The sequence below is a fragment of the Protopterus annectens genome, chromosome 1.part0, assembly GCF_019279795.1.
Source record: "Protopterus annectens isolate FY-2018-M chromosome 1.part0, PAN1.0, whole genome shotgun sequence".
NCBI classification, from domain to species: domain Eukaryota; kingdom Metazoa; phylum Chordata; order Ceratodontiformes; family Protopteridae; genus Protopterus; species Protopterus annectens.
In genome coordinates this window covers 1,859,661,831-1,859,689,469 of record NC_056725.1, presented here as the reverse complement: position 1 = coordinate 1,859,689,469, position 27,639 = coordinate 1,859,661,831, and the positions used below count along the sequence as shown (strand labels likewise).

At 40.0% G+C, this 27,639-nt stretch overlaps 1 protein-coding gene across 1 annotated transcript in view; it reads right to left on the bottom strand.

The window, feature by feature from the left end:
- Positions 1-27,639, bottom strand: part of LIFR (LIF receptor subunit alpha) — a 1,345,198-nt gene that overhangs the window by 89,780 nt on the left and 1,227,779 nt on the right. The window contains exon 18 of the mRNA XM_044076229.1: positions 12,654-12,818. Coding sequence (XP_043932164.1) covers positions 12,654-12,818 — 165 coding nt within the window. The remainder of the gene's footprint in view (positions 1-12,653; positions 12,819-27,639) is intronic.

Below are 27,639 nucleotides of genomic sequence, written 5' to 3'. Positions count from 1 at the left end.
CAGCTAGCTGAAATTTTGTAAAGAATTATATGTCATTTATATATCAAACTGATTTGTACAGATGCTTCTACTGAAAATGCATTTGTAAAGTTGTTTGTGTTAAAAATGTATCTGCAGTGTGTCCTGATGGACAGAGGAAAATATGCATGCATTATTGTAACATTTGAAATGTACATAGTGTAAAAAAGGATACTGGAAAAGAAGGGGTTAATCTCAGTCCAGCTAACTTTGAAAAAATAGTTTGAAATTAAATTACCTGGCTTAGGCCATAAAGATTGTATCTTACAGTTCTCAATGCAGCCAGAGAGTACTAGGAAGATTTATGTATTGTCTTTGGGGTGAACTAGTTGCTACTCTGGAAGAGTGGATGCTTGAAATTGTTTTATGACTTCCAGAAGCTGCAACAGATCTTAGAAAGCTGTGTGTGTGTGTGTGTGTGTGTGTGTGTGTGTTTGTGTGTGTGTATGTATTATTGACACATATGTGCTAAATCTTGGCAGCTTCTAGTCAACAGGGTAGAATGGGAACCAGAAGTCAGACGACCAGATGTATGTGATGTCATTCTGTAATCCATCATAGGTTCGTAGGTTTGTACTAGGCTAACTGCCCTTGTGAACCATTTTAAGCCTAGCCAATTATCCCTTGGGAGACTTGAACCCTGCACCTTGTGTTTGTAAGGCAAACACCTTAAGCATTAGGCCACACTCCCTGAAATGATGTTTTAATACTAGGTGAGACTGAAGTCTCAGAGCACTCTGTTTTTGGAACCTGATGAAGACCCCTCACGTGCTTTATCTTGCCTTGCTCTAGTAAGTGAACCATGAAAAAATAATTCTTTAGACCTGTCAGGAAAATATAGTGAGATTAGTTAAGTACTGTTTTTCTGTATCTGTGTCAGTCTATTCATCTGTGTTATTTAATTTTTTCCTGTGATTGAAACTCTGGTGTTTAGTGTAAGTAGGTATTAGTATTTTCATGTTCTTTTATAATTTATTAAATATATTTAAACTGTTCATTGTGGCTGGTCTTTTAGAAAATATTTTAATCTCTAAGAGTACTTACATATATTTGGTGACAGCCCTGGCCACTCCTGAAAGCCTTGTTGTTGGTCAAGCTACCATTTGTATTAGTATGAATTAGACTCAATATAATTTGTTACCTTATAAGAGCCTTAGAGTAGCTAGCTTTGGAGTATCCACTGGACTGAGTATGCTCCCTGTGTGCTCTTAAGGGAAATTGTGCTTGTTGCAGAGAGTTGCATCTGGAAATACTGGGTGTATCCATTATTGTCCCAAGTGAGCGTCCCTCTTCAGTGTCGATGGTAAGGATTCAAGCTCCTTGATTACTGGCCCAGAGTGGGGAAGTCACATACTGGTGAGCAATGGTGTGGATATTAATTGAACTTCTGTAATCTGTAGGCAGTTGTCACTGAAAGTTGGTGCACTCGCAAGCAGCCACAAGGTAAAGATTTAGAGTTTCATGTCATAACACTTTTACTTATTTACTTTTTTGTTAGTTTAGTAGCCGCGGTGGTACAGCAATAGTATTGTTGCCTCACAGCAAGAGGTTCTCCTGTTCGATTCTCGGCTGGAGTGTCTTCTGTGTGGAGTCTGCATGTCCTACCCGCGGTCGAGTGGCCTCCGAAAAACATGTGTGAATGGGCGTGCCTTCGATGAAGGTTGGGAGTCGGGCTGGCAACTCGGCACCATAAAAATCGACTGCCAATCATTAGTGGACTGGAGTTCTGCTGTGGCAACCCCTAACTGGGAAAAGCCGAAAAGACAAACAACAACTTTTTTGTTAGCTTAGTCAGGGAAAACGGGCAAAGATGTCAGCACAGGATTATGGCAAGCTGACAAAGAAGTTGTTGGCCATGATGTTTGAAGCCAAAAGACTGCTGCATACCAACCTGACGAAAGAGGAAATGATTTCAGCTTTAGTTGCAGTTCAGACCAGCAACCAGGAGGATAATCAGTCTGGTGATGGGGATCTGCAACCCTCAGAAACAGGACAGTTCACTTTTTATTCAGAAGACGTAAAAACCTGCCTGAAGTTAGAGAGACTTGAACTGAAATCCAAATATTTGGAATTAGAATCAGCAGAGAGACTGCAGTGTTTGAAGTGTGAAGAAAATGAGAAGCAACGTCAACGTCAGAGGGAGATGCTGACTTTTCTCCAGGGTCATGGGGGTAATGGGGAAGGGAATAACTAAACCCCGGAAACAATTTCTTCCACAAATTTACAGTGGGTGATAATTTTGATAATTTTATTCATATATTTGAAGGAGTATGAAAACAGTATAATGTTGACCAAGGTCTCTGGGTATGGTTTCTGACCCCCTTAATCCATGGTAATGCTGTAACTGCTGTTTCTAAAGTGTCTGATATTGACTGTTTAAACTATGATAAAGTAAAGAAATGTTTACTTTAATGTTTTAAGTTAACACCTGAAGCTTACAGAAAAAAAGTTTTGTGAGCACAAATGTAAGGCAGATGAAAGTGTGTGTGATTATATTGCTGAGTTAAGCACTTATTTTCATAGGTGTGTAAGTGGGTATCAGGTCACCACTTTTGAAGGGCTAGCAGACCTCTGGGTGAGAGAACAAGACATTAGCAGTTTGCATGAGGACATGAGAATCTGGTTGGCAGGCCGCAAGTATAACTCTGCAAATGAACTGGGGGAAAAAAGGGGATCTCTACTCGGCAACCAGGACATCACTGCACAAGAAAGGGATACTCAGTGCTGCACATGGATATAAGGGAACCCATGGTGGGCAGCCTAAACCACCTTGACAGAGTCCACCAGTAACACGGAAACCACTAGTTCAGGTACACAGCCAGGATCAAGGGTTAAATGTTTTAAATGTAATCAGTTGGGCCATGTATCATATAGATGTCCATGGAGGTAAGGTGGGGAACAAATGGTGGAGGACAGCAAGTGGGAATGACAGTATGCTAATTGTAAGTTTTCTGGAGACAACAGGGGAACCAAACTATCACCAGAGTTTATATCCTATCTTAGTGGCTGAATAACAGACCACTGCTAAGACAAATACAGCCTCTGACACAACCATTGTGAAGCCTGTAGTGGTTAAAGAGGAGCAGTACTTGCTTGGGCAGTCCAGTTAGAGCTTTAAAAAGGACCTCATTCCAAATGCTTTTGGTCAGGGTTCACCTTGACTGGGAGGGTGGAAAAGAAAGCAAGCAAGTAGGTCTGTTTGAGGATATTCATGCAGATATCTTGATAGGGAATGATTTTGATAATGCAGCACCTTCACCGCATGGTTACACTCAGTCACGCTTGGAGACAGGCATGTGGGTCTGATAGCCTGGGGGAGACCAAGAAAGACCCCACACCTGAAGCTAGGGTTTGTGAGGTGGCTATTTCAGGGAGGGTGCTACCCTGTAGCAGTCTGAAGGTGAGCCACAGCTGCTGGCAAGTATTGATGTTCCCTTGAACAGTGTGTCTGCAAGAGCACATGTGAGTTATAGTACCCAGGCTGACAGTAATACACTGCTGTCAAAGGATACCAGACTTCCTGTGGAAGGAGAGCTGGGAAGAGTTAAAAAGGCAGAGTTAAGACAGGCTCAGCTCCCAGACCCTACACTAAGAGTCTTGAGGGAGGTAGTGAGGGAGGCACCTGATTCTCAAGGAAAACAGGAGTCTGTACACTGGAACAGAGGATTACTGTATAGAGAGTGGACCCCTGAGGGAGGGCTAGTACGTGAGGTAAAACAGCAGTTGGTAGTGCCTAGAGCACACTGTCTGGCACTTCTAGCCATAGCCCATGACATTCCTTTTGCAGGTCATATGGGCATAAAACATTCAAAGGGGCACATTATGCAGAACTTTTATTGGCATGGGATTGCAAGGGATGTAACAGGGTACTGCAGGACCTGTGAACAGTGCCAAAAAGTAGGCAAAGCAGAAGACAAAGTCAAGGCTCCTTTGAGGCCTTTGCCTGTGATTAAGGAGCCATTTCAGAGAGTACCTATAGATACTGTGGGGCCTCTGAGTACCCCCCAAGTTCCATAGAGAAGAAGTATATCCTGGTGGCAGTAGATTATGCTAGTAGATACCCTGGGGCGGTGGCTCAGTCCTCCATCCACGCTGAGAAGGTGTCAACTGATTTGTTAGAGATTTCCTGCAGGGTAGGTTTCCCGAGAGAAATACTGACTGACAGAGGTGCCAATTTCATGTCAGCCCTGCTGACTTTTCTGAGGAAGTGCTGTGGGGTGAAGCACCTAAAGACCACCCCCTACCATCCCCAGACTAATGGTCTTTTGGAGAGGTTAAACTCTACACTGAAGATCATGCTATGGACATTTGTAGACCAGTTTAATAGAGAGTGGGACAAACATGTGTCCCATCTGCCATTTGCACACAGAGAGGTACCCCAGGAATCCACATTTATTTTGCCGTTTGAGTTGATGTATGGATATAGGGTGATGGGGCCTTCAGATTTGATTTGTGATAAGTAGGAGGCTGAGTGTGAATCCCACAAGGAGTATGTCGCGACATATGTCCTAAACTTCAGGACAAGGCTTAGGAAGCTCATGGGCTTGGCCCAGGAAAATCTGGCAGGAGCCCAACAGTAGTAAAAGGTCTGGTATGACAGTAATAATCAAGCCCGAGAGTATGCTTTGGGACAGCAGGTTATGGTTCTCATTCCTGTCAGACACAATAAGCTGCAGCCAGCTTGGAAGGGACCTTTCAAAGTGGTAAGGAAGGTTAGTGATGTTAACTACATGGCAACCTGCTAGCCAGAAGACAGGGGTACAGACTGTACCATGTTAACATGATGAAGCCTTACCATGACAGGAAGGCCCTTGTGCCAAGTATGTGCAGTAGGTGGAAGGAGGAGCCTGAGGGGGATCTTTGGCTACATAGAGCCAGCCAACAAAATGCCAAGTTACTAAGGTGGAGCCTAGGGTTGCAGGCATATGACATGACCGTACCATAGAGAACCATAGTAGGGTTAGTAATGCTAAAGCAAATGGGCTCTCAAGACAGGGTATGGGTTAATGCATTCCCAGACAGACTCATTCCTCTCGAGCAACTTTTTCCAGAGTCAATTGAGAAACTAGCTTGAGCCTTCAAAGGAGGGAGTGATGTGACAATGTGAGGTATTGCCAGCTATGCCAGCAAAAGTAGGGCTGCGGATATGCAACATACGCCAGCACAGCTAGCTTGAATTTTGTAAAGAATTATATGTCATTTGTATATCAATCTGATTTGTACAGATGCTTGTGTTGAAAATGTATTTATAAAGACGCTTGTGTTAAAAATGTGTACCAACAGTGTATCCTGCTGGACATAGGAAGAGATATACATGTATTACTGTAACTGCTGAAATGCATATATTGTAACAAAGGATACAGGAAAAGAAGGGGTTAATCTTAGTCCAGCTAACTTTGAAAAATAGTTTGAAATTAATTTATCTGGCTTAGGCCATAAAGATTTTATCTTACAGTTCTCAATGCAGCCAGAGACTAAAAGTCTGTACTAGGAAGCTTTCTGTATTGTCTTTGGGTGAACGAATTGCTACTCTGGAAGGGTGGATGTTTGAAATTATTTTATGACTTCAGGAAGCTGCAAGAGATCTTAGAAGCTCTGTGTGTGTGTGTGTACTATTGTGTATTATTGACACATATGTGCTACATCCTGGCATCTTCTAGCCAATGGGGTAGCATATGAATCAGAAGTCAGATGACCACGATGTACATGCTGTCATTCTGTAATCCATCATTAAAAACTGTGTTTTAATACTAGATGAGACTGATGTCTCAGAGCACTCTATTTTTGGAAACTGATGAAGACCCCTCACCTGCTTCATCTTGCCTTGCTCCAGTAAGTGAATCAGGGAACAATAATTCTTTAGACCAGTCAGGAAAATATAGTGAGATTAGTTAAGTTCTCTTTTTCTGTATCTGTGTGAATCTCTTCATCTGTGTTATTTTAATATTTCCTGTGACTGAAAATCTGGTGCTTACTGTAAATAGATATTTACTATTTTCATGTTCTTTTAATATTTATTATTAAATATAGTAAACTTTTCATTACGGTTAGTCTTTTAGAGAATATTTTAATCTCTGAGAGTACTTACATATATTTGGTAATGGCTCTGGCTGCTCCTGAAAGCCTTGCTGTTGGTCAAACTAGCATTTGTATTAAAAAGAAGCTATGTACCTACCATAACATTCCATGTTTGTTGTCCTTCATCTTGCCTTCCTTCTTGCTGGTTGGGTTTGGAGCCACTCGGCCAATTTACTATAGCTTGAGTTTTTACTGGCTCGAGGCTACTTCTTATCCTAACGTGCCTAGCGGCAGCTACCCAGATCTCATTTGTAATAGACCACACTAGACATATATAGTAAAAAACTATTTTTACTAAGCTCTTATTCATCTAAGGTAGGAAGGAAAGAGAAAAGGCAGTGCATGGTTAATTAACCTGGTATGTCAGCAGGAATCTCAGCCAGTGTAACCAATAAAGAACCCTTCTCAAACCTCCATGAAGGGGGAAGGAGGGGGGGACGCAAGAAGGAAACTGAGATGAAGGACAACAAACATGGAATGTTATGGTAGGTACATAACTTCTTTATGTTATGTTGTCCCATCTCGCCTTCATTCTTGCTGGTTGGGACCACATCCCCAGCACTGTGGAACCAAAGGATGCCCTATTCCGGGAGACCACATCCACTTTGTAATGAGAGATAAAGGTATGAGGATTTGCCCATGTTGCTGCTGCACAGATTGAATCTAAAGGCAATTTAGCTTGGAAGGCAACAGAGGTGGCTAAGGCCCTGGTTGAATGTCCTCTGGGTCTTCCTGGAAGCATCTTTTTACGTAAACCATATGAATAAGTGATTGTGTCTGACAGCCATTTTGATAAAGTCACTTTAGAAACTGGATAACCTTGCTTATTGTTAGTAAAGGATATGAACAATTGGTCTGACTTTCTGAGGTCTTTGGTCCTGTGTAAATAAAAATGTAATGGTCTATGAACATCCAATTGGTGTAATCTATACTCTGACTTGTTGCCATAACTGGGGAAGAACACAGGAAGCTCAATGGACTGATTTAAGTTATACTCAGAACAAACCTTTGGCAAGAAAGAAGGATTGGTCCTTAGAGAGACTCTACCTTTGTGAAAAATGAGATATGACGGGCGAATAGACAAAGCATGCAATTCAGAAACTCATCTAGCTGAGCTTATAGTGACCAAAAAAGGGTTTTCCAAGATAGAAACTTCAAGGGGAAAGATGCTGCTGGTTCAAAAGGGAGCAGAATAATTGAAACTAAAACCAAGTTTAGGTCCGGGGGGTTCTCTTACTGGGGGGCCTTAAAAGTGTTGTACCTCATAAGAATGCTCTGCACAACTTATGGGACATAATATTTGAACCCAGGTCTCCTACATGAAAACTGGAGATTGTCCCCAGTTGGACCCTAACAGTAACTGCAGCTGCCCCTTTTTCAAAGGTTTCGGCCAGAAAGTCAAGAATTTTGTGAACGGGAGCCGTAAAAGGATCAATGTTATTACTTTTGGCCCAGTAAGAGAACTTTTCACATTTGTTAGTGTAAATCCTCCTAGTAGTGGGCTTGTGGGAGGACACTAGTATGTTCTGTACATCAGGGGAAATGCTAGGGAGCCTGGCTAAGACTGGAAGTGCAGTAACCAAGCAGTCAACTTGAGAGTTTGAAGGGATGGGTGAAGCCCACCTAACTGATGCGTCAGAACTTCTGGAACTGGTTCCAGTGTCCAGGGCTCCAGTTGAAGGTGATGGGGAAGAAATGGAAACCATACCTGATAAGGCCAGTAAGAAGCAATGAGGATGAGTTTGCAACCCAACAATTTTGCTTTCTGAAGTACCTCTGGAATGAGAGGGAAGGGTGGAAAGGCATACAGTAGTCCTGGAGGCCAATCGTGAACAAGTGCATCCCTGGGTGACTGTCCTGGAGGGGGAACTAGGTGAAGTAGCTTCTGCATTTGTTATTTAGGGGAGTGACAAAAAGATTGCAGCATGGCTGGCCCCATTTGCGGAAAATCAAGTCCGCAACATCTTGCTTCAGGGACCACTCGTGAGGCATGAGGATAGCCCCGCTGAGCCTGTCCACTATCACGGTGGATTTTCCGAGAATGTGCATTGCAATCAGAAAATGGTGGAAAGACATCACCCACTGCCATCGAAGTGCCTCCCGACACAAGGGATAGGATCTGGTTCTGCCCTGCTTGTTGATGTACCATACCAGTGACATATTGTCTGTCTGGATTGCAATGGTCCCTGTAGGTACAGAGTCTTGAAGTGCTTGCAACGCCAGAAGCACCACTCTCATCTCAAGAACATTGGTGTGCAAATGGTACTCGTGAGGTTGCCACGTTCCTTGGACAGTTTGTCCCAGATAATGCCCCCCCCCCCCCAATCTGGGAAGTATCTGCAGTCACTGTGGCTACCGGATGCGGGTCTAGAAAGGGTCTGCCCAGAGTCACCTGGAGGGAGACCAGCCACCACAGTAAGTCCTTTCTGCAAGATTCTGTAATCAAGATCATGTGTGACATTGGCAATTGCTGGAAAGACCACTGAGCGAAAATAAGCCACTGTAGAATCTGCATGTGGAAGCATGCTAAAGGCACTAGAGAAACAGCTGCAGCCACTGAACACAGTACTTGTAAGACTTGTCTTGTCTGAACTCTTGTCTTGTTTATGAGAAAATAAACTTGTTGACAAATGGTTGACACCCTGAATGGAGGCAGTTTTGCTATCATGAGTCTTGTATCTAAGTATGCCCCTATAAAGGTAATAGATTGACAAGGCAACAAGGCAGATTTTTCATAGTTTATTGTGATGCCTAACTGGGAACAAGTTTGGATTGTGTAGTCCTGTGCCTTGAGTAGTTGATGCTCAGTGGAAGCAGTTGTCTAGATATGGAAACACCTGGAATCCTAGACGCCTCAGTTGAGCCATGAACACTGCCATACACTTGGTAAACACTCTGGAGGCTGTGGTGAGACCAAAGGGCAGGTCCCAGAACTGATAATGATGGTCTCCTAGCTGGAAGCGTAGGAATCTCCTGGATTGCCTATCCATTTTTATATGGTAGTACGCATCCTAAAGATCTATGGAGTACATCCAATTGTCCTGACCCAAGAAGGGAAGAATGGACTGCAGTGTCACCATCCAAACTTTGCCTTTTTTACCAATTGGTTTAGCTTGCTGAGATCCAAGGTTGGTCTCCAGTCCCCCGTCTTTTTTGGAACTAAAAAGAACCTTTACTCAAAGATCTTTTTAGTTCCAAAAAAGACAGGGGACTGGAGACCAATTGAGTAAGTTCCAGATCCAATTTGGTCTGCGGGGGACTTCCTGGATAGCTCTTTTTTTCTAGCAATGTTTGAACCTCTAGGATTGCATGATCCCAAAGACTGGGTGGAACGTCTGCGATAGAATGTTTGTCTTTTGAGGGGGACTGACAAAAGGGAATTTTGTAACCCCTGGATATTATTGACAGTACCCATGTTTCTCTCGTGATAGATTGCCAGGCTGCTGGGTATAGTTATAGTCTGCCCCCGACTGCCTCCAGAGTTGGACAGCCGGGCCTTCCTTCAGGAGTGCTGGAAGGGCCTAGTAGAGAAAGTATCTCTGTCACCCTGCTGTTGCCGACCTCTTCTGCCACAAGGTCGGCATCTTCCACTGTTGTTTCCCCCTCTGCCCCTGGGGGAAAAGTCACCTCGTGTGTCAGGCGAAGATCCCTGGGATTTTCAGAACCACATTTTTCCACTCTTTTGACCCTGAGGATAGGGTCTAGATGGAGTAGAAAAACGGACCCCTACGGCAGAGAGAGTCTTGCTATCCTGTTCACACCAGGTGAGAGTCTCTTTTACCTGGGGCCCAAACAAGGACGAATCATCAAAGGGGGTGTTGGTAAATGAAGACTTAAAGGGATCCGCAAATTGACAAAGGCGCATCCAGGAGTGTCTGCATAAAGCTACTCCAGTACCTGCTGCCCTACTCGCTCAATCTGCCACATAAGAAATGAGCCTCATGGAGGAGTTTACCACGGAGGTCAAGGTCGCAAGCTGGGAAGCAGCCCTGTTTGCAACTCCCTCAGTTGTAGGATCTTGCAGGGTATCTCCTAGATCTTTCAGGAGATCCCTCTGAAGTCGAGTGAAATGTGACAAGTAATTCAGCATTTTGAGAGTAAAAGTCGCTGAAGAAAACATACACTTCCCATACCTGTCCATCGTACGAAGCACTTTGTTAGGCGGATGGACAGATGAAGATGTTTCTGCAAGTTCGCTCTTGGTGGCTGCTGCCACCACCATGGCATCAGCAGGGACTCCCTTGGAGAGAAAAGACTTATCTTCTGGAGCTGTAAAAAATTTGTTAGGTCTCCTTAGAACAGGTTCTAAGGTCTCTGGAGTGCTCCATGCCTTTTGACTCACTACAACAAAAGTGGGACGAAAGGCAGAGACACCCAAGAGGTGGAGGGTCAGGAACCAAATGTGTCCAGGTATACGGACTCATCCTCAGAAGGGGCTAGGGACTTCCAGCCACCCCTCTGTCTAAGGATTTCCAGGATGTCTGAAAAGGAGACATCCTCAGAGGGGGACCATGGGGACCCTTCCGACTCATCCAAGTCCGTATCCAAAGTGATAGTTGCTTTGCACCCGGGGACTCTTAGAAATCTCTCTTGGTGGGGTTGTAGATGAAAGGGAGCAAGGGAAGCAACAAGAGACGGAACTTTCTCTTGAGGGAAGAAGGCTGTCATTGACAGAGTAATGAGCCTGCAATTTAGGAATAATATGTCCTGGAAGGGAGTCATACAGGACTTCCTTAGGTTAAAAGTGAATCCTAGTCTTTTTACGAGAGATCTAATGAATTTCAGATGTAATATCAGTTTTCCTGGACAAGTACCAAGTAAGAAATTTGTCCATGTAGGGGAAAATTTGTCTCGCCTGGGGTTCTGCAGAAGGCAACAGCTGCAACCAGGCAATATGTGAAGACTCTGGGAGCTGTAAACATGCCAAAAGGTAAAGCTGAGAAGAGTGATTGAAACAGAAATCCTGAGAAAGTTCCTACAGGTAGGATGTATAGGAATGTATCCTTCAGATCCATGGTGACTAGAAAGGCCCAAGGAAGAATGAAGGGTAGTAGGGTCTGGAGAGAGAGCAACTTTCTCTCGCTGGAGGCTGGAACTTTCAAAAAGGTGTTGAGATAAGACAAATCTAATATAGGCCTCCATTGTTCCTTCTTTCCTGGGGACAAAGAATAGTCTTGTATACAAAACGTTTCCCTGAGACTGAGGGAGGGAATGGTTCGATAGTTTTCTGGGAGACTGGATCCTGAAGTAAGGGAGGAAACAAGTGAAAGTGATTTGCAAGGGGGTTAGAAATACCCCTAAGGGATAGGAGCTGCCTCCAAGACATTCTGTAACTGCTTGGCATGATGGACAAGACCCAGTTGACTGAGGTAATCAATTCCCAGGCTGTGAAGAATAGATTAATACATGGATCAAGGTGGTAGGGAGGAGGCAGAAGATAGAAGTGGGTTTGCCCATAAAAGAGAGTTTTCCAAGCTTGGAATTCCAATCAGGGTTTTCTTGAAAAGCTTTCCTTAGTAAGTTTTGTTGCCCTTTTGAGTGGGCTTGTCTTCTCTATGGACAAAAACAGTGGATTTAGAATGACAATTCCTTTGGTATCTAGGGAATAAGGCAATAAAAATCTGCATAAGGTCCTACATGACTTTCACATTCTCCTGCATTGTTTTGAGGCAGGCGGTCCAAAATGGAGGTCTTTATGGAGGGGAGAGTCCAAAAGTTTGGTCTTGACATCAAGTGGGAGGGACTGAAGGGAAAGGCAAGCAAAAATGCAGATGACAGAATCTGTAGCCACAGCCTCCGCAGGTGTGGGTTTTTGGCAGGTTTTACACTTATGATATTCATGTTCAGCTCCTGAGGAAAACAAACACAGAGTGGAGATCTTTGAAGGGAATCTGCCTTCCATATGTCGCACTTCCCTATCTTAGCCGACATGAGCAAATCTTAATGAAAAGAATACGGAAAAGGAGTTTCCCAAACAAGGCACTTAACTGACAAATCTTTTGCAATGGTAGTGGCACAACAACATGCTAATTAGACCGACGTTAGCGAAGCTGCTGCATTTGGAATGGTGTCAAGTCCATACAGGATCCTATGCTCATAAATCTGCTAATGTACTCCTATGCCTGCGGGCTGAGGTCATACACCAAATGTACAGGGCATCAAGAAGAGTATTTGGCTTTGGTACCCTAGCTGAATGTCAGGTTACCTTCAGCAAGAAAAAAGTATTAGAATACTTCAACAGTGATCTAAAAGAAGGATATCTGCACTTTTTTATGGTAAACTCTCAGTACTTAGAAATACAGCACTTGAGGCTACATGTAAGAAAGGATGCCAGAAGCTTCAATGGCATTCCACAGACTAGGATCTTTAACATACTTACTGGTGCAGATTCAAGAAATCTCCCCTTAAAGTGGCCATGCATTAGATAATTGTATATTTAACCACCTTGGCCAAGAAAAAAAAAATGTGTTCATGGTATGTACCATGGGTGGATAGAAGAAGTGAAAATGGAGTCATGAGTACCTTGCTATTAGGTTCAGGATTATATAGCAACATACCACTGGTTTTTGTAACAAAATAGTTGATTTTCTGAGGCCCTTCTCCTCCATGGGTGTAGGGTGCTACTCCAACTTTGTAACTTGTTCCACTCTGAAGATTAGCAATTTTTAGGGTTGTTAATGTTGGATCCGTTATATTTCTTTTCTTTGTTTCTTCACTGCCCCCTACAAATCAGAAGTAAAAACAGATCAGACTCTACAATAAAATGCAGCTGAAACAAAACAAAAACTTTTAAATTTTCGATGCAACATCAATAGTATGTTCTTGCAGACGGGAAGGAAAATGTGAAACAGAAAACTCTACATAACATGACAACACGATATTCATTCTGTAACCTTACTCATGTTGCTAGTCTACTGCTTTGACTTTAGCAACACAGAGTAATCAAATGTGTCAGACAGAATTGTACTTAATGTGCAATGGACAACATTAAACCAAAGTACACTCGAAGCTCAAGAACCTACTATGAAAGAGCGATTACAGTAAATAATATTTGCCAATTATGTGTTAGAAAAATGTTTCAGTGATAGCTACTAAATATTTTTCGTTCTTGACAGAATTGTACCATAAAACTCACAAAAACAGAAATGCCCATGTATTTGTTAATCAAGTGACAAAAGCAGATACTGTTACTTAAATAAAATCAGAACTACAGTAATCTAGCAATACACACCATGCTCCTGAAAGTAAAAAAATCTTACACATGCAGCTGCCCTTCCCATTTACTCATTTTCTACAAACCTATAGCATTTTACAACAAAACCTACAAACTTGATCAGACGAGACTAGAGATGGAAAAACGTGCACTTTTAGGTAAATATAAAGATTTTTTTTCGCTCTCCTCATTTTCACACTGTGTTTTATTCACATTACCCAAACATCATTCAGTGAGCTACACATGCACACGGCATCACTGGTAGTCCATTCATGGCTCTCATACATCCCCAAATGTAACTGAACTTGAGGAAAGAATGGTTCTCTCAACGTACTTAACTAGTGGCAGGTCTTTTAGAGAAGGTAAACCAGCCCACCCTAATGGCACATAAATGTACTTAAAATGATGCAGAGGAAAGCCCATTCTCAAAAAGTACAAACACGGGGGGGGGGGGCTTCTGAACTGCCCTTAGATGTATACAAGGTCGAAAACTTTTTCTACTTTGACAAGTAAAGTTCCCTAGTCATAGGTTTCCTGGCCTCTTTTAGATTAATAAGGATCTCTGGGGAAAGGATTTCCATTGTGGAGTCATAGTTACATATTCCAAGATACAAGATATATATGGTTTAGGTTTGCATATAAAGGGATCCTTTGCTGCTGGGGCAGAAAACTACAACATCTTTAAAGGGAAGACCCTCATGACTGCTGCTCATCTCCTTCACAACAGAGAACCAGGAATGTCTCGGCCATAAAGAGGGGAAACTGTGAAGCATGCTTTATCCTTTATTAGCAGTTTGGGAATTAGAGGAAGAGGAGGAAATGTATACAGGAAGCCTTTCCTCCAAGGGATATAGAACATAACTACCATTACAGCTGTCTTGCATGGGCATCTGTAATAAAATTATGGAATCTACTTACAGTGAAGGCAAGGAGGTCTACCCAAACTTGTCAGTGTACGAAAGACCTTTGAGCTCAGCTGCCACTCATAGAGACTGCATGGAGGCCTGCTTAGGTTGGCCTCTAATATATTCTAAGGTGAAGGAATGTAGTAGGCATTGAGACTGATGCTCTGCCTTGAGGCCAGGTTCCAGGCCAACAAAGATATCCTGCAAAAAAGTGTAAGAGCAGGTGTCTCCTTGTTTACTTGATGTACCACATCACACCACAATAATATAGTCCATTACAAATATAAGAATGCCTGATAGTAAGATCATCCTGAAGGCCGGGAGTGGATAGATAATTGCTAATATATCTTTAATGCAAGTATCTGCTTTTGTCTCCAATTTCAGGTGCTCAGGACCTTTAAGGATACCCTCCTAGACTTGGTTGGAAGTATCCATGTTTCTGAGGTTAAGATTTGATCCCCTTTTGTCTCAACAAACGCCATTCCCTGGATGGATTTTAATTGTATCATTCAGCAATGACAATCGTTCTGAATCAGGAATAAGAAGGACGACCATCTCTAGGGAATGCAGGTGCTGATAGAACAGATTGTGTAGGTACTCCTACAGCTTCCTCACATACTATCTTCCAAATGGATAGTCCCTGCAGTCATAGAAAATGGGGTCACAACCTTGGAATACAGCATATACCTTTTTCTTCTTTGTAGAACCATGAAGTACCATCTACAAGAAACATCTTGCTTGTGAGTGGGTGAGGATGGACTTCTGTATGCTGAGGGATATCTCCGGCTGGGAGAAGTACCTAATCATATTGGTCAGTGTGACTTTTAACTTCTCCTGGGATTTGCCTGAATCAGGCTGTTGTCCAGGTACGGATAAATGTGAATGCCTTGTAGCCCAAGACTGGTATTAATCATTTTATAAATAGGTTCATAAATATCTCAAAAGCAAAAGAAATTCTAAAAGAAAGCAAGAAAATTAAATGGAAGTGATCTAACCTGGACATAAACTGAAAGACATTTTAGTGCAAAACTGCAAGCAGGAACATGTAGCAATATGTCTTTCATGTCTAGAGCGACCATAACTGCCTCTCAGAAACAAAAGAGGGGAGAAGGGACTGAAGGATGAGTACCATTAAATTATGACCAATCATTTAATGTTGAAAGGTCCAAGTTCAGTCTCCATAGCCCACCGTTCTCTAGTACTAACAAGAGCCTGAAATAGAATTTTCAGGCATTCTCCCAGGGGTGATTCTGTTTAAATGCTAATGATAGCATATATTTTAAGACTGGTTCTGCCAGGAATATCTAGCCAGAGGAAAAGGAGGCAGTCCTATCAATGCAGGAATTGTCCTGAACCTTGATATTATCAGCTCCTCACCAAATGCCCATTGGTCAGCTTGAACAGTGAGGTTTAACAGGGAAAGCCAGCCTCCCAGAAGATGGAGAAGGGAGAATGCAGTCAGAAATGGGAGATGCCTGCTTGACTAAGTAGAAATCCATTACTCCACCCCTTAGCAGCCTGCATACCTCAGCCCTCTGAGAACTGATTACTCTGTTTAAAGTGCTCAGAGCAAGACTGTTCTAGATAAAATGACTACATCTTAGTGAGAAAACTTCTACTGCATTTCAGAAAAGAAGAGTGAAAGAGCTGCCTGGATTGTTTTATCGTTCTTCTGAACTTTGTATACTTACTTTGTAGGCCCCCATCACAGGAAGTCAACATCTGGGATTTCATTAACGTTGTCCTTTGATGTCCACAGCCTCGAAATGCATCATTAACCATGCATGCTGTCTCATAACTGATGTACCCTGTTACAAATCTACAATTTTTGTTTTGTACAGTCTGTAGCAGAGATGGACGACTGGTATGTTCCACGCAAAATCTTTGCCAGCCTTAACAAAAGATTATGGCCTTTATTCTAGAAGTACAGAGTACCTTACAAATGTGTCTGGAAATTTATCAGTCATAAGTTCATCCAAACCTGTAAACTTCTTAAAATCCACACTTTTAACTGGTTTTCTATCTGGTCTGCTAGTGATGTGGTTTCCTTGATCATACTGAGGCATTTCAATATGCCAAATTGTCATAGCATTGGTTTTATCCAGGTTTACTCCAAGTCCCACCTATTCATACACATTTTACTTACTATTTGACAGGTTTACTCCAGGTCCCACCTATTCATACACATTTTACTTACTATTTGACATTTGTTTACAGGGAAAGTATGACTGGGATAACATCCCATTTTCATTGGAGGCTCAGGGAGAAATACTCCACACTGACAAAATGTGGTTACAGTACACAACAAAGATGAGTCAGACAATTGTTGACAGAGTTGCTTAACACAGAAGAGGAACTCCCAGAAGTCCAGATGGCCATGTCTTCTGTATACTGCATCATTGTTACTAAAGCAACGGCTCACTGCAAGCAAACAAATGTAAAAAATGTACAAGCTATCACACAGTGCCAAAAGAAACCCTAGATATTATCAGCTGGAGAAAAGATTTGAGATTGCTCAGTGATTACTCAGACATTCCTGTTATGCAGACAGTGAAGTAATTAGGTGCAGCTGGAAAAAATGTACCAGTGAGTTTTCCAGTTTACACAGTTCAGAACAAGTCATTGTGAGGGGAAAACAATGTAGCAGTTTTATGGTGGCTTTTCCTGAAACCATACATGTGATTACACAGCATGTTTTATGCCTTACAGTAAGATTTTGATAGCCTTTACACATTTTTTCCAACAGTGACAGACGTGCACTCTGCAGGCATGTAATGTTCTGATTTGGGAGTTTGAACCTTGCTTTGGGATACATGCAATATTGGTGATTTTATCTGTTTCAGGAAATGGTACACCCAAGCTCTGTTGTTGGGTATTTGGATGCCCAGGGTTTTCAGGGTCTATATTATATATTCGAAGCTTCAGAATTTCGAACCTCATATGTTCGACAACATATGAGTGAAACTTGAAACCTCGAATATATAATAAAATAAAAAAAAAAAAAAACTTACCTTAACATTCTGAGCAGGTGGGCAAGCCCCCCTGCACTGGCCACACCCCCCTACTTAAATATACTAACTCTGGGGCTGCACTTCAGTGCAGAAAAAGGGAAATGTTCCCATTCTGCATGTATGGAGCCGTTGCCTTTCATCTTCAAACTTTTCAAAGTTCGATCATATGTTGTCGACCATATGATATTCGAACTTTGAAACGTTCGGCAATTTAATAGGGACCCTGTTTTAATTGTTCTTCCATTAACTCTGTTTATATTTCACACTATTTTTTTCTAAACGTTTTTATTAACTTTATAAATGAAGAACATAAAATTCATGACAAGAATTACATCACAGTATAAACAATAACAAACAGAAAACTAACATAACCAGCTATTTACAGGGTGTCTATAATTTAAGATAAAAATAAAACAATTTATCTACTAAAAATTTTGTTTACATTTTGTATAAAGTCCTTTACTTCAGTAGTCTCTTAAGTTTTGTCCAAGAAATAAGTAAAGAATTTTGTCTAGTGGCTCTTTCTTTAATTGTCTGGATTGCCAGATGGCAAGTCTCAGTTGCAATGCTGTAAAACTCTTTCATTGTTGGACTAGTGTTGCTTTTCAGATTTCTTATCACTTTTCATGCAATTGTTAAAGGGGTCCAAAGAAGGGCATAATCAACTTTCTTAACAGACAGAGGCATTGGTGTATGAAACAAAATTAATCATTTAAACAAAAATTATCATTAAAAACAGCCCGTAAAAAAGAATCAACTTCATTCCAAACAGGTTTCATTATACTGCATTCACTTATCATATGTTGCCAATTCGCTGTGATATCTAATCAACACCTCCAACAACCAAGTCTATTCCCCAACATTTCCACGAAAATAACTTCCATCTTAGTGATTCTGTGGTTTGATAAGAAGATGTTTCATTTTTTCTCAGATTCATTTGGAAAGCAATTATTTATAATTGTAAAATAATCCCAATAATTATCTTTACACATCTCAGACTTAATTTTGATATTTTTAAAAATTCTAGACAAACAGTTCTTCTCAGGTGGATTTTGGTGGATTGGTAATACTAAATAATCTATAAATTTAGGAATCTCCTTTTTAATTGAATTGTGCATCAAGGATAATCTTCTATCTATAGCATATCTACAGTTTTGTAGATCCATCCACATTTCTTTATTTAGATTAAATTTACTTAATATATAATCAAGGGGATATTTTTTTTATTTCTCTATTAATTGAAACCAATATGTTAAACTTTTTTCCTTAAAATTTTCCATTGTAAATATGCTAAATGTAATAATATTACTTTGAATGAATGCAAAAGGAAAGATTAAGTAAAGCCAGGCCTTATATTCAGGCTCTCTATATACTATATTTTTGAAGTTGGAAATTGTCATTTTAATATATGTTGAATTTATCATTGTGTTGTCGTATCCTAGTGTGCACTCTTTTAATAACCAAAGGAAAGTACTATTAATTATTCTAAGAATCATATTTTAATTGACTATTTTTCATAATTATCCATTCATGTATATCTTTCCACTTAGTGTTACAGTTTTTATTAGTCCACAAGATGATAGTTTTTATAACAGCTGACATGGAATATGGTTCCAAATCTGGTAAGTCTATTCCTCCGTTAGACCAACTACATAAATGATGAATTAGTGCTAGTCTGGGTTTATTAGGATACCAAAGAAATTTTAGTATTAAGGTATAAAAATCTTTTAAATATTGCTTAGGAATGGGGAGCGCAATAGATTAAATTATGTATAATCATTTAGGCAATATTGCCATTTTAATGATTGAAAATCTTTCTTCTAATGTGAAAAAATATTCCAATTTAATAAAGTTTTTGATGTTTTCTAAAGTTTTACAGTAATTTACACTGATTATCTCTTTAATGTTTTTGGTTAAAGTAATCCCTAAATATTTTATTTTGTCCTCTCTAACTATTTAGAATATTGGTGCGGTATATTATTAGGATTAGAGTTAATATATACTATTTTTGTGTTGTCTTCATTAAATTTAAGACCCGATTTAGACTGAAATTTTTTTAGCAACTTCAAAAAGAGAGATATGGATGTTATTGTTATCTGTTAATGTTAATAAGATATCATCTGCAAATAAAAATATTTTTGAATTTAAATTATGCCCTAATTGAACACCTTTAATTTCTGGGTTTATTTTTATATAATTTGCAAAAGGTTCCATGACTAATGTGAGTATTAATGGGTAGAGAGGACGACCTTGTTTATTATCTCTAGTGATTGGTATTGATTGTGAAATATATGAGCCTATTTTTATTAGGCCAAATATTTCTCATACAGGTTATTTATATACATTGTTGGAACTCCATTGGAAAGTTGCATTCTTGCAGCACTAGTGATCGAAAGTTCCAGTTAACAGTATCAAATGCACTATTAATATCTAAGCTTACTAATGTCAATTGGTCGTTTATATTGTTAGTGTAATCAATTATGGTTAAAATTCTTTTAATATTATCAAAGTATTTCTATTCTTAACAACTCCCATTTGATCTTTATCAATTAGATATGGGAGGAACTGTTGAAGTCTGTTTGCTATGATGGACATGAATAATTTATGATCAACATTTAACAAAGATATAGGTCTACAGGATATGCATTCTGTTGTGTCTTTATCAGATTTAAGAACTGGTGATATTAGTGTATACTTCCATGAGGGAGGAATCATTATTAAATCTTTAGCTGACTGAAATGCACGTAATAACATATGTAATGCATTTTTAGGCATCAATTTATATAATTCAGAAATTATGCCATCATTGCCTGGGGCTTTATTAATTTTTAATTTAAGTATTTGATTAGTACGTTCAATCATAGATATAGGTTTATTTACAGTTTCTATGTATATCTCTGTTAATCTATGTTTAGTATATTTGTTAATAAATCTTTTAATTGCTGCTTGTGAGTCCACTGTTGGATTAGTTTAATTAATTTTTATAAAATGTGATCTGAATACATCCGAGTATATCTTCTATTTCCGTGGATTAGTTTGATTAATTTTTATAAAATGTGATCTGAATACATCCGAGTATAGCTTCTATTTTTGTGACTCTTTTCTTTTTGTTCTCACTGTATAGTTCTTTAATATGATTTGATTTTATCATCTGGAAGCTAATCTACATAGTTTTTTTATTGATAGAAAATTGCTTAATTTATTTTTCCATGTTCATTTTGATTTTATGATTTAAAATTTCTACATATTTATTTTGTAAGCCATTTAATTTTTCCAATGGATTCCTATTATTATTTTGATGTTCTAATTTAAATGTGTCAATTTTTTCTTGCAATTCTTTTAAGTCTTTATCATATTTGATTCCTTTTCTGACAATACCAATTTATTATTCTTCCATAAAGATAAGATTTAAGAGAATCCCAGATAGAAATGTCTGATATGTCTTTTTTTATTATTGAATTCTAAAAATAGTTGTATTTATTTTTCAAAAAAAACTCTAAAATCTTTCATGGTTGTGATATATGCAGGGATTCTTCTAAAATGGTTACAGTTATTAATGCTAGAAAAAGTTCAAAAGTTATGGCATTATGGTCTGAAATATGACAAGATATTATTGTAACTTCATCTAAACTAGTAGTTAAATCATTTGAAATAAAAACGCTATCAATTAGAGACTGTGAACCATGTCTATTTGAAAAATTAGTATAATAAAGTGAATCCTTGACTAAAAAATGTTTGAAGTCTTTAATATTAAATATATTAATAAAATGTATCAATGCTTTAGCAGTAGCAGATATTTTACATTTACGCTTTGTACTAGTATCGCCTTCTTGTAATATGCAGTTAAAGTCTTCGGCAATGACTAAAGAACCTTTGGAATATTGAAGTATCTGGTGAATTGAATTTTGGCAGTTTTATCACCTAAAGCAGGAATCCAATATGTATTCATTAAGGAATAAATCCTTTTATTAATTAACATGTTAACTAAACAAAACATACCCTTAACATCATTATCAGAGTCTATAACATAAGGTGTAGGTAGTTACCACTCTTCTTTTTTGATTAAATTGGGAGCTAACTAATACTGTATATTATTTATTATTAAACCTTTCTGCATATTTTCTTAAAAGGTGTGTTACTTGAAAAAATACAACCTGTGGTGAGAATAAGTTTATATATTTATAGAAGATAGCTCATTTACAGCCATTAAGTCCATTTATATTAATTGATATACACTTTAAACATTTCATTTATTAAGGTCTAACAGTTAATTTATGAGGATTTTTCTTTCTGTTGTGTGTATAAACAATCTTAAAAAGACCACTAGTGAGACTTGTATAGATTGTTAATAATATGGCATATTTCTTGGAATTAATGTTAGAAGAAAGGCATGTATTTGTAGACACCAAAATAAAAAACAAATAAGTTAAGGACTATATAACATAATAAAATTCTAACCATCCAATCTTTCTTGGAGTAAACAACTCCAGACCTAGACAGTAAATCCATCTAAGTCATACTATCTATCTAGGAAACAGAATAAATTCAGCTCCATCATTTGAAATCTGTGTTCTGTGTAAAAAGATTACAAAAAGTAATGTCCAATAACAATGTGATTATAACTCTCTTGTAGATTTTCTCCTACTAAAGTTGAACAAGATTATATAGTAAAACTATTAAGCAAAAACTAGAGTAAATGTTTATATGTGTTTGAGTGTTAATCTATGAAATATAATCTCTGAAGATGATATCTGATAATAAAATATAGTAATAAATAAATATATATGACTGGTTAACACTTAAAAGATTTTAAAATAACAAATGCTATTAAATCAGATGGAATAGATAAGTATTAACTTTTTTCTATATTATTATATGTGAGAAGAATTAGAAAAAAAACATTAAATTATGTATTTTTAGGTAACATAAACAGACTTTTTTCAATATATTAACTGTGAGACAAATTAGATTAAATAAATAATTTCTCGTAAGAGCCTTGATATTTTTAGGTGTTTTAGTGTACTGTCTGCATGTGAGTAACTAAACCTGCTTTTTATTTCAATCAAATAACGAGATGAGAGTCTAAGATTTATAGATTAGGGCACTCAGGAGAACCCACTCAGTAGACTTATTAAGCTGATCCATACACTACTTCTTAGGTTCATAGGTTCATACTAGGCTATCTGCCCAAGGGCATTTATAAGCCTAGCCCATAGTTATGTGGCTTTCGCCACCCCTTTAGTTTGAATAAAAACTATGCCTATCATTTTTCTGTGCCTCTGTCAAGCAGTGACACTGAAGTAATCCCTGGGGTATATCTGCGATCTCCCATCCATTGGTCAAGATTCCTCTTGAACAAGGCCAGCGAGGTGCTCTGCCTCACATGTACCGGGATTTTGTTCCACAGCATAGGGAGTCTCTGGGTGATGAATCTGTCCCTCCAGCACGTTCTATTTATAACCGTGTCAAGGTTTAAGTCTCCCGCCCTTGTGGTTCTGAGGGATCTAGATTTTTTGAGGTGAAGCATATTCATCAAATCTGGGTTTGACATGGCCTTATATGTCAGGCACAGGTCACCTCTGAGCAAGCGGTATGAGACTGAATAAAGCTGGAGTTCTTTCAGTCGGGCAGCATAAGACATATTTTTGAGACCCTTTATCCTTTTGGTGAGGAACTTTGGGGCCTTTCAAGCTGCATCAGGTGTCTGGTCAGATACATTCGAACGGGCATTGTACTCAATCATAGGTCTAATGAGTGATGAGTACAGGGGACGATGACCTCCCTTGATCTAGATGTGAATCCCTTCATGATCAGGTGGGCGATATAGAAGGTTTTCCTAACTACTTTAGCAACATGAGTGTCAAAGCGAAGACTACTGTCAACTTGGGTCCCCAGATCCCTGATGACTTTTCTGTGCTCAGTGGATTGTCACCTATATGGTAGCTAGGGGTAACCTTGTTTTTCCCGAAGGGTATGACTATGCATTTTTGGCGTTTAACTTCAGGCCATGGCTCTGGCACCAGTTATCCGTTTCTGTGAGGCCCTTCTGGAGGATATCTGTGTCAGATGTGTTTTCGACTATGGCCCAGTTTGCAGTCATCTGCAAACTTTGTCAGCCATAACCCTCCTGTGTTTGCTTGTACTTCAGAAAAGTAGATGCCGAACAAGAGTGGACCCAGGACTGAGCCCTGTGGGACACCACTTGTGACAGGCTTTGAGTCTGACATGGCTCCAGCAACTCTGACCCTGTGGGTTCTGTCGCTTAGCCAGTTTGCAACCCATCTTGTGATGTATGGGTTTACATTCAAGCTGATGAGTTTTTCGATGATACCTGAGTGGGGTATTGTGTCGAAGGCCTTTGCCAGGTCGAGGTAGGCTGTATGGACTGCCTTTCCTCATCAATGGCCTTGGTGACTGTCTCAAAAAGTCAACCAAGTTTAAGAGGCAGGATCTGCCTTTGACAAAGCCAAACTGGGTTGGATCCAAAGTCTGCAAGTTCCCTATGTCTTTATTTATGAGTTCCATTATGATCCTCTCCATGGCTTTGCAGATAAGGCTTGTCAAGCTAATAGGGCGGTAATTTCCAGGGTCTGTGGAGGCACCGCCCTTATGAAGTGGGACCACAGTCGCCGTGCGCCACTCCTTGGTGCGTATCCTGAGGTGAGGCTAAGATTAAACAGCTGTCCTAACTGTGGGTTTAATTCCTCGTTGAGTTCATGAAGCACACAGCCCATGGATGCTGTGTTTTTTGCCTTAGTGAGGGCAGTTCTCACCTGGGCGTTGGAGATGTTTGGGGGCTACAATCCTCTGGAATAGATATCTCTCCTTTTGGGGGGGAGGGGGGGGAGAAGTTTGCACTGAACCTGTCAGCCAGTATGTTAGCAATGTGTGTAGGTTCAGTAATTTTCACATCATTTTGAACTAATTCTGAGCATATCTGGGAGTTTCCTCCTAGGTTTCTAACATAGCTAAAGAAGGCCTTATGATTGTCTTTAGAGTCCTTGGCGATTTTTCTCTCAAAATTTGCCTTGGATGATTTTATGAGAGCTCTTAGTTTTTTACTTATAATGATCAAAGGTGTCTTACCTTTCAAGGATTTTGCTCTATCTTGTAGTAGCTTCCTCCTTTTGTTGTAGAGCTTGTTTATGGCTGGGGTCCACCAGACTGGACGCTTGCCTTTGGTACAGAGAGTCTTAGTTTTGTTTGGGATTGCCTGATCCATGCAGTCCTGTAGGTGCTGGTAGAAGGCATTTGTAAGTGATTCAGCGGTTTGAGTAATGTTTACCACTGGCTCAGGGGCCTTAAAGGAGACCACACTAGTTTTTAGAAGTGTGAAATCGGCTTTTGAGAAGTTTTTCACTGTGGTCTTTTTGTTTCAGGTGGGGGTGGGATGAGGACCTCCAGCGAGATTAGTTTATGATCTGATCTCACCAGTGAGGGGTATACTTCCGGTGTTGAACATTTTGATCCCATGTTCGTGATGATGAGATCAAGTATGTTTTCACCTCTTGTGGGGATGGTGACTAGTTGTTCCACGGCATTTGAGTTTATGAACTCCAGGAATCTTTGGGTTAGAGTGTTCGGGCTTGAGTAGTGTTCCCAGTCTATATTAGGGTAGTTGAAGTCACCTAGTATGATGGTGTTTGGAGATACATTTATCCTCCAATGTTTTCAGGAAGGCCATGTGAGGTTCCTGAGTTTGAGAGGGTGGCCTGTAACATGCTACAAATTGCAGAGCAGTCTTGCCTATGGTTAATTGCACCTGGATGGTCTCCGATGCATCGTGCGTTGCCACCAACCTTGAGGTGTGGGTGTCCTTTATGAATATGGACACCCCCCCTCCTTTCTTGGTGTTGTCCGGATTTTGGGGCCAGAACGTATGATATGAGGTGAAACCTGTTAGTGCTGGGGTGCTCTCATGAGCCTTGAACCAGGTTTCTGTCACAGCACAGACATCGATGTTCTCCATATTGAGAAGGGCCTCGAGTGCGTGCATCTTGAGATTGAGACTTCTGGCATTGAGCAGCATTACCCTTAGTTTTTTTCCTTTTTGGTGTTCTAGGGTGGTAGGGTTTAGAATTTGAGCCTTGCCTAAAAAAGGCACTATGGGGGTGGCAAGAGCCTTTGCCAATATCCGGAAGCCCAGGGGTGACAGGTGCAAGCCGTCCCTTGCGAAGCAGCGTGGCTTGTCCAGCATGTCATCCCAGGCAGACAGACATTGAATCCCCTTTGAATGACACCAGAATTTAAGCCAAATATTAAAGCTGATCATCTTATCACTGTATTGTGGCATCATTCTAGGTGAAGGTAGGATACTGCTCAAGGTCAGGGTCATACCTGCCTGGGCTACATAATCAGAGAGCTCCTCGACGTCCCTTTTCATGTAGTCCAAGGAGGTACGTCTCAGGTCGTTGACAGCAGCGTGGACAATGACTGAGTCGTACTTGTACCTGCTGTTGAGAGACCTGAGTGCTTGCGTTATGTGGCGGATTCTAGCGCCTGACAGGCAGCTTACTGTGACCTTCTCCTTACTCAGTCTGGTGAGCGGGACGTCAGTGTGCCTGACTATGGAATCACCAATGACAAGTGTGTCTGGCATTTTGTTTGGCCTTAAGGGCTGTGACTGTTTGACACTCTGACTGTGTGGTCTATGTGTTGCATGTGTTGGGTCGTGAGGTGGTAGTTGTTTGGGTGTCTGCTTTGGTGGCCTCTGCTGTTTTGGTAAATTTATGACCAGAGCCTCCGAGTATGTCTTTGTGTGAGTATGTGTATGATTTGAAGTTGTGATGGTACCATGTGTGACTGGGTATGTATTGTGTGTGGTTGCCTTCTCCTCCTGTCTGGTCTTGCCAGTCCTATGTTGAGAGAGCTCAGCCTCCAGTTTGGCCGTATAGTTGCATCTCTCGCATGTATTTGTGTTTTGTGGGAGAAGGAGAGGATTGTCTGTGTACATGAGGCAATTGTAACATTGCCTCAATATTCCCAGGTTCACCAGTTGAGCTGGAGAGGACACTAGCTACTGATCCCTCGACATACTAGAAGTAGTAGATAAAGAACTTTCAAAGGACTCCCGCGGAAGTGGGTTTTGGGCTGGTGGGGTACTATCTATAATAAGAGTGCTTTATCAAGGTGCAAGTACTGTAGGAGTAAGTGCTAGGCTTTACAGATAGAGAATAGTCTACTTGGGAATCAAGTAGAGATGAACTTTTCAGTTATAGGATATGCTGGTTAGATCAGCAGTACAGTTTAGCGTGTTTTATAGCAGGGGCTGAAGGGAGCTAGGAATTGGCCCAAAACGACCAATGGACTACTAGTTTCTGGCTGAAACTTCACCAAATCGGACAAAAAGGCCGCTCAGTGCTTCCCACTCCCACTGGTAAGCAAAGAAACTTCCCTCCTTCCTAATAAGGCAATGGATCAGTAACAGGAACTAAAAACAAAGCCCAGGGATCAGCAACTCTGAAACTGGACTACTCTAGTTCAGTAAAGTGGGAAAACAAGAGATTTTTTTGTTTTATTACAGAGATAAGGAAAAAAACAGACAGTAAATGCTATAAATGCTGTAAATCGGCTAGCGCACTTTAGTGTGTAGCCTACAGAAACAATTTGCAACAATTAGTAACTAAAGTGCAATAAACAGTGTAAAATGCAGAAATCACTTAAAGTAGCAGAACAGGCGAAATGCAGTTCTCTTTGTTGAGATGAAGCTTGATCCAGTAAGAGGAATATCATATATAAGGTTTCAGTGGTCATTAGTAGATGTTTATCATGTAATATTTTACGAATTCATTTATATTCTATAATATTTCAACAGGCACATACTGTGACAGTCATTAAATATTATTTCTGTATCCCCTACTGGAGTTTGATACCATTCAACTCAACAACTGGTTATTCAATATCAGTACTAATAATCTGAGTACTAAATCAAAAAAAAAGTTGCAATATGTTTAACAAATTTCACACTATTTCTGAAAAAGACCAAATTGCACAATGCAAACTCTAACTGCATTTTATACTTGTGGCATTTACTTACACCCTAGTTTGATTTTAGTGTCCATCCTGAAGCATCACCTTACTGTTTTTGTAGCTATAGCTCCAAGGTTCACCAAGAATCCCAGGATGCCAGCCTTGTAAAACCACTGAAATAAATTCAGACAGCAGGTAAGGGCTGCTGGGATCATTTTACTTGAATGTTTCCTTATCTACTAAATAAGCAACATATCCGGTTTTATTAGGTGATTTTAATTACCCACACATTAACCAGATGTTGTGCAGTGATGTACCCATTAAGGAAGATGAATTACTTGACCTGTTGAATGTGAACCAAATTTTTTTCAGTTAACTAAATTTTCAAAAAGAACTAATATTTTTTTGAATTTATTAACAAAATTCTAAGGCAGGCTATCTAATG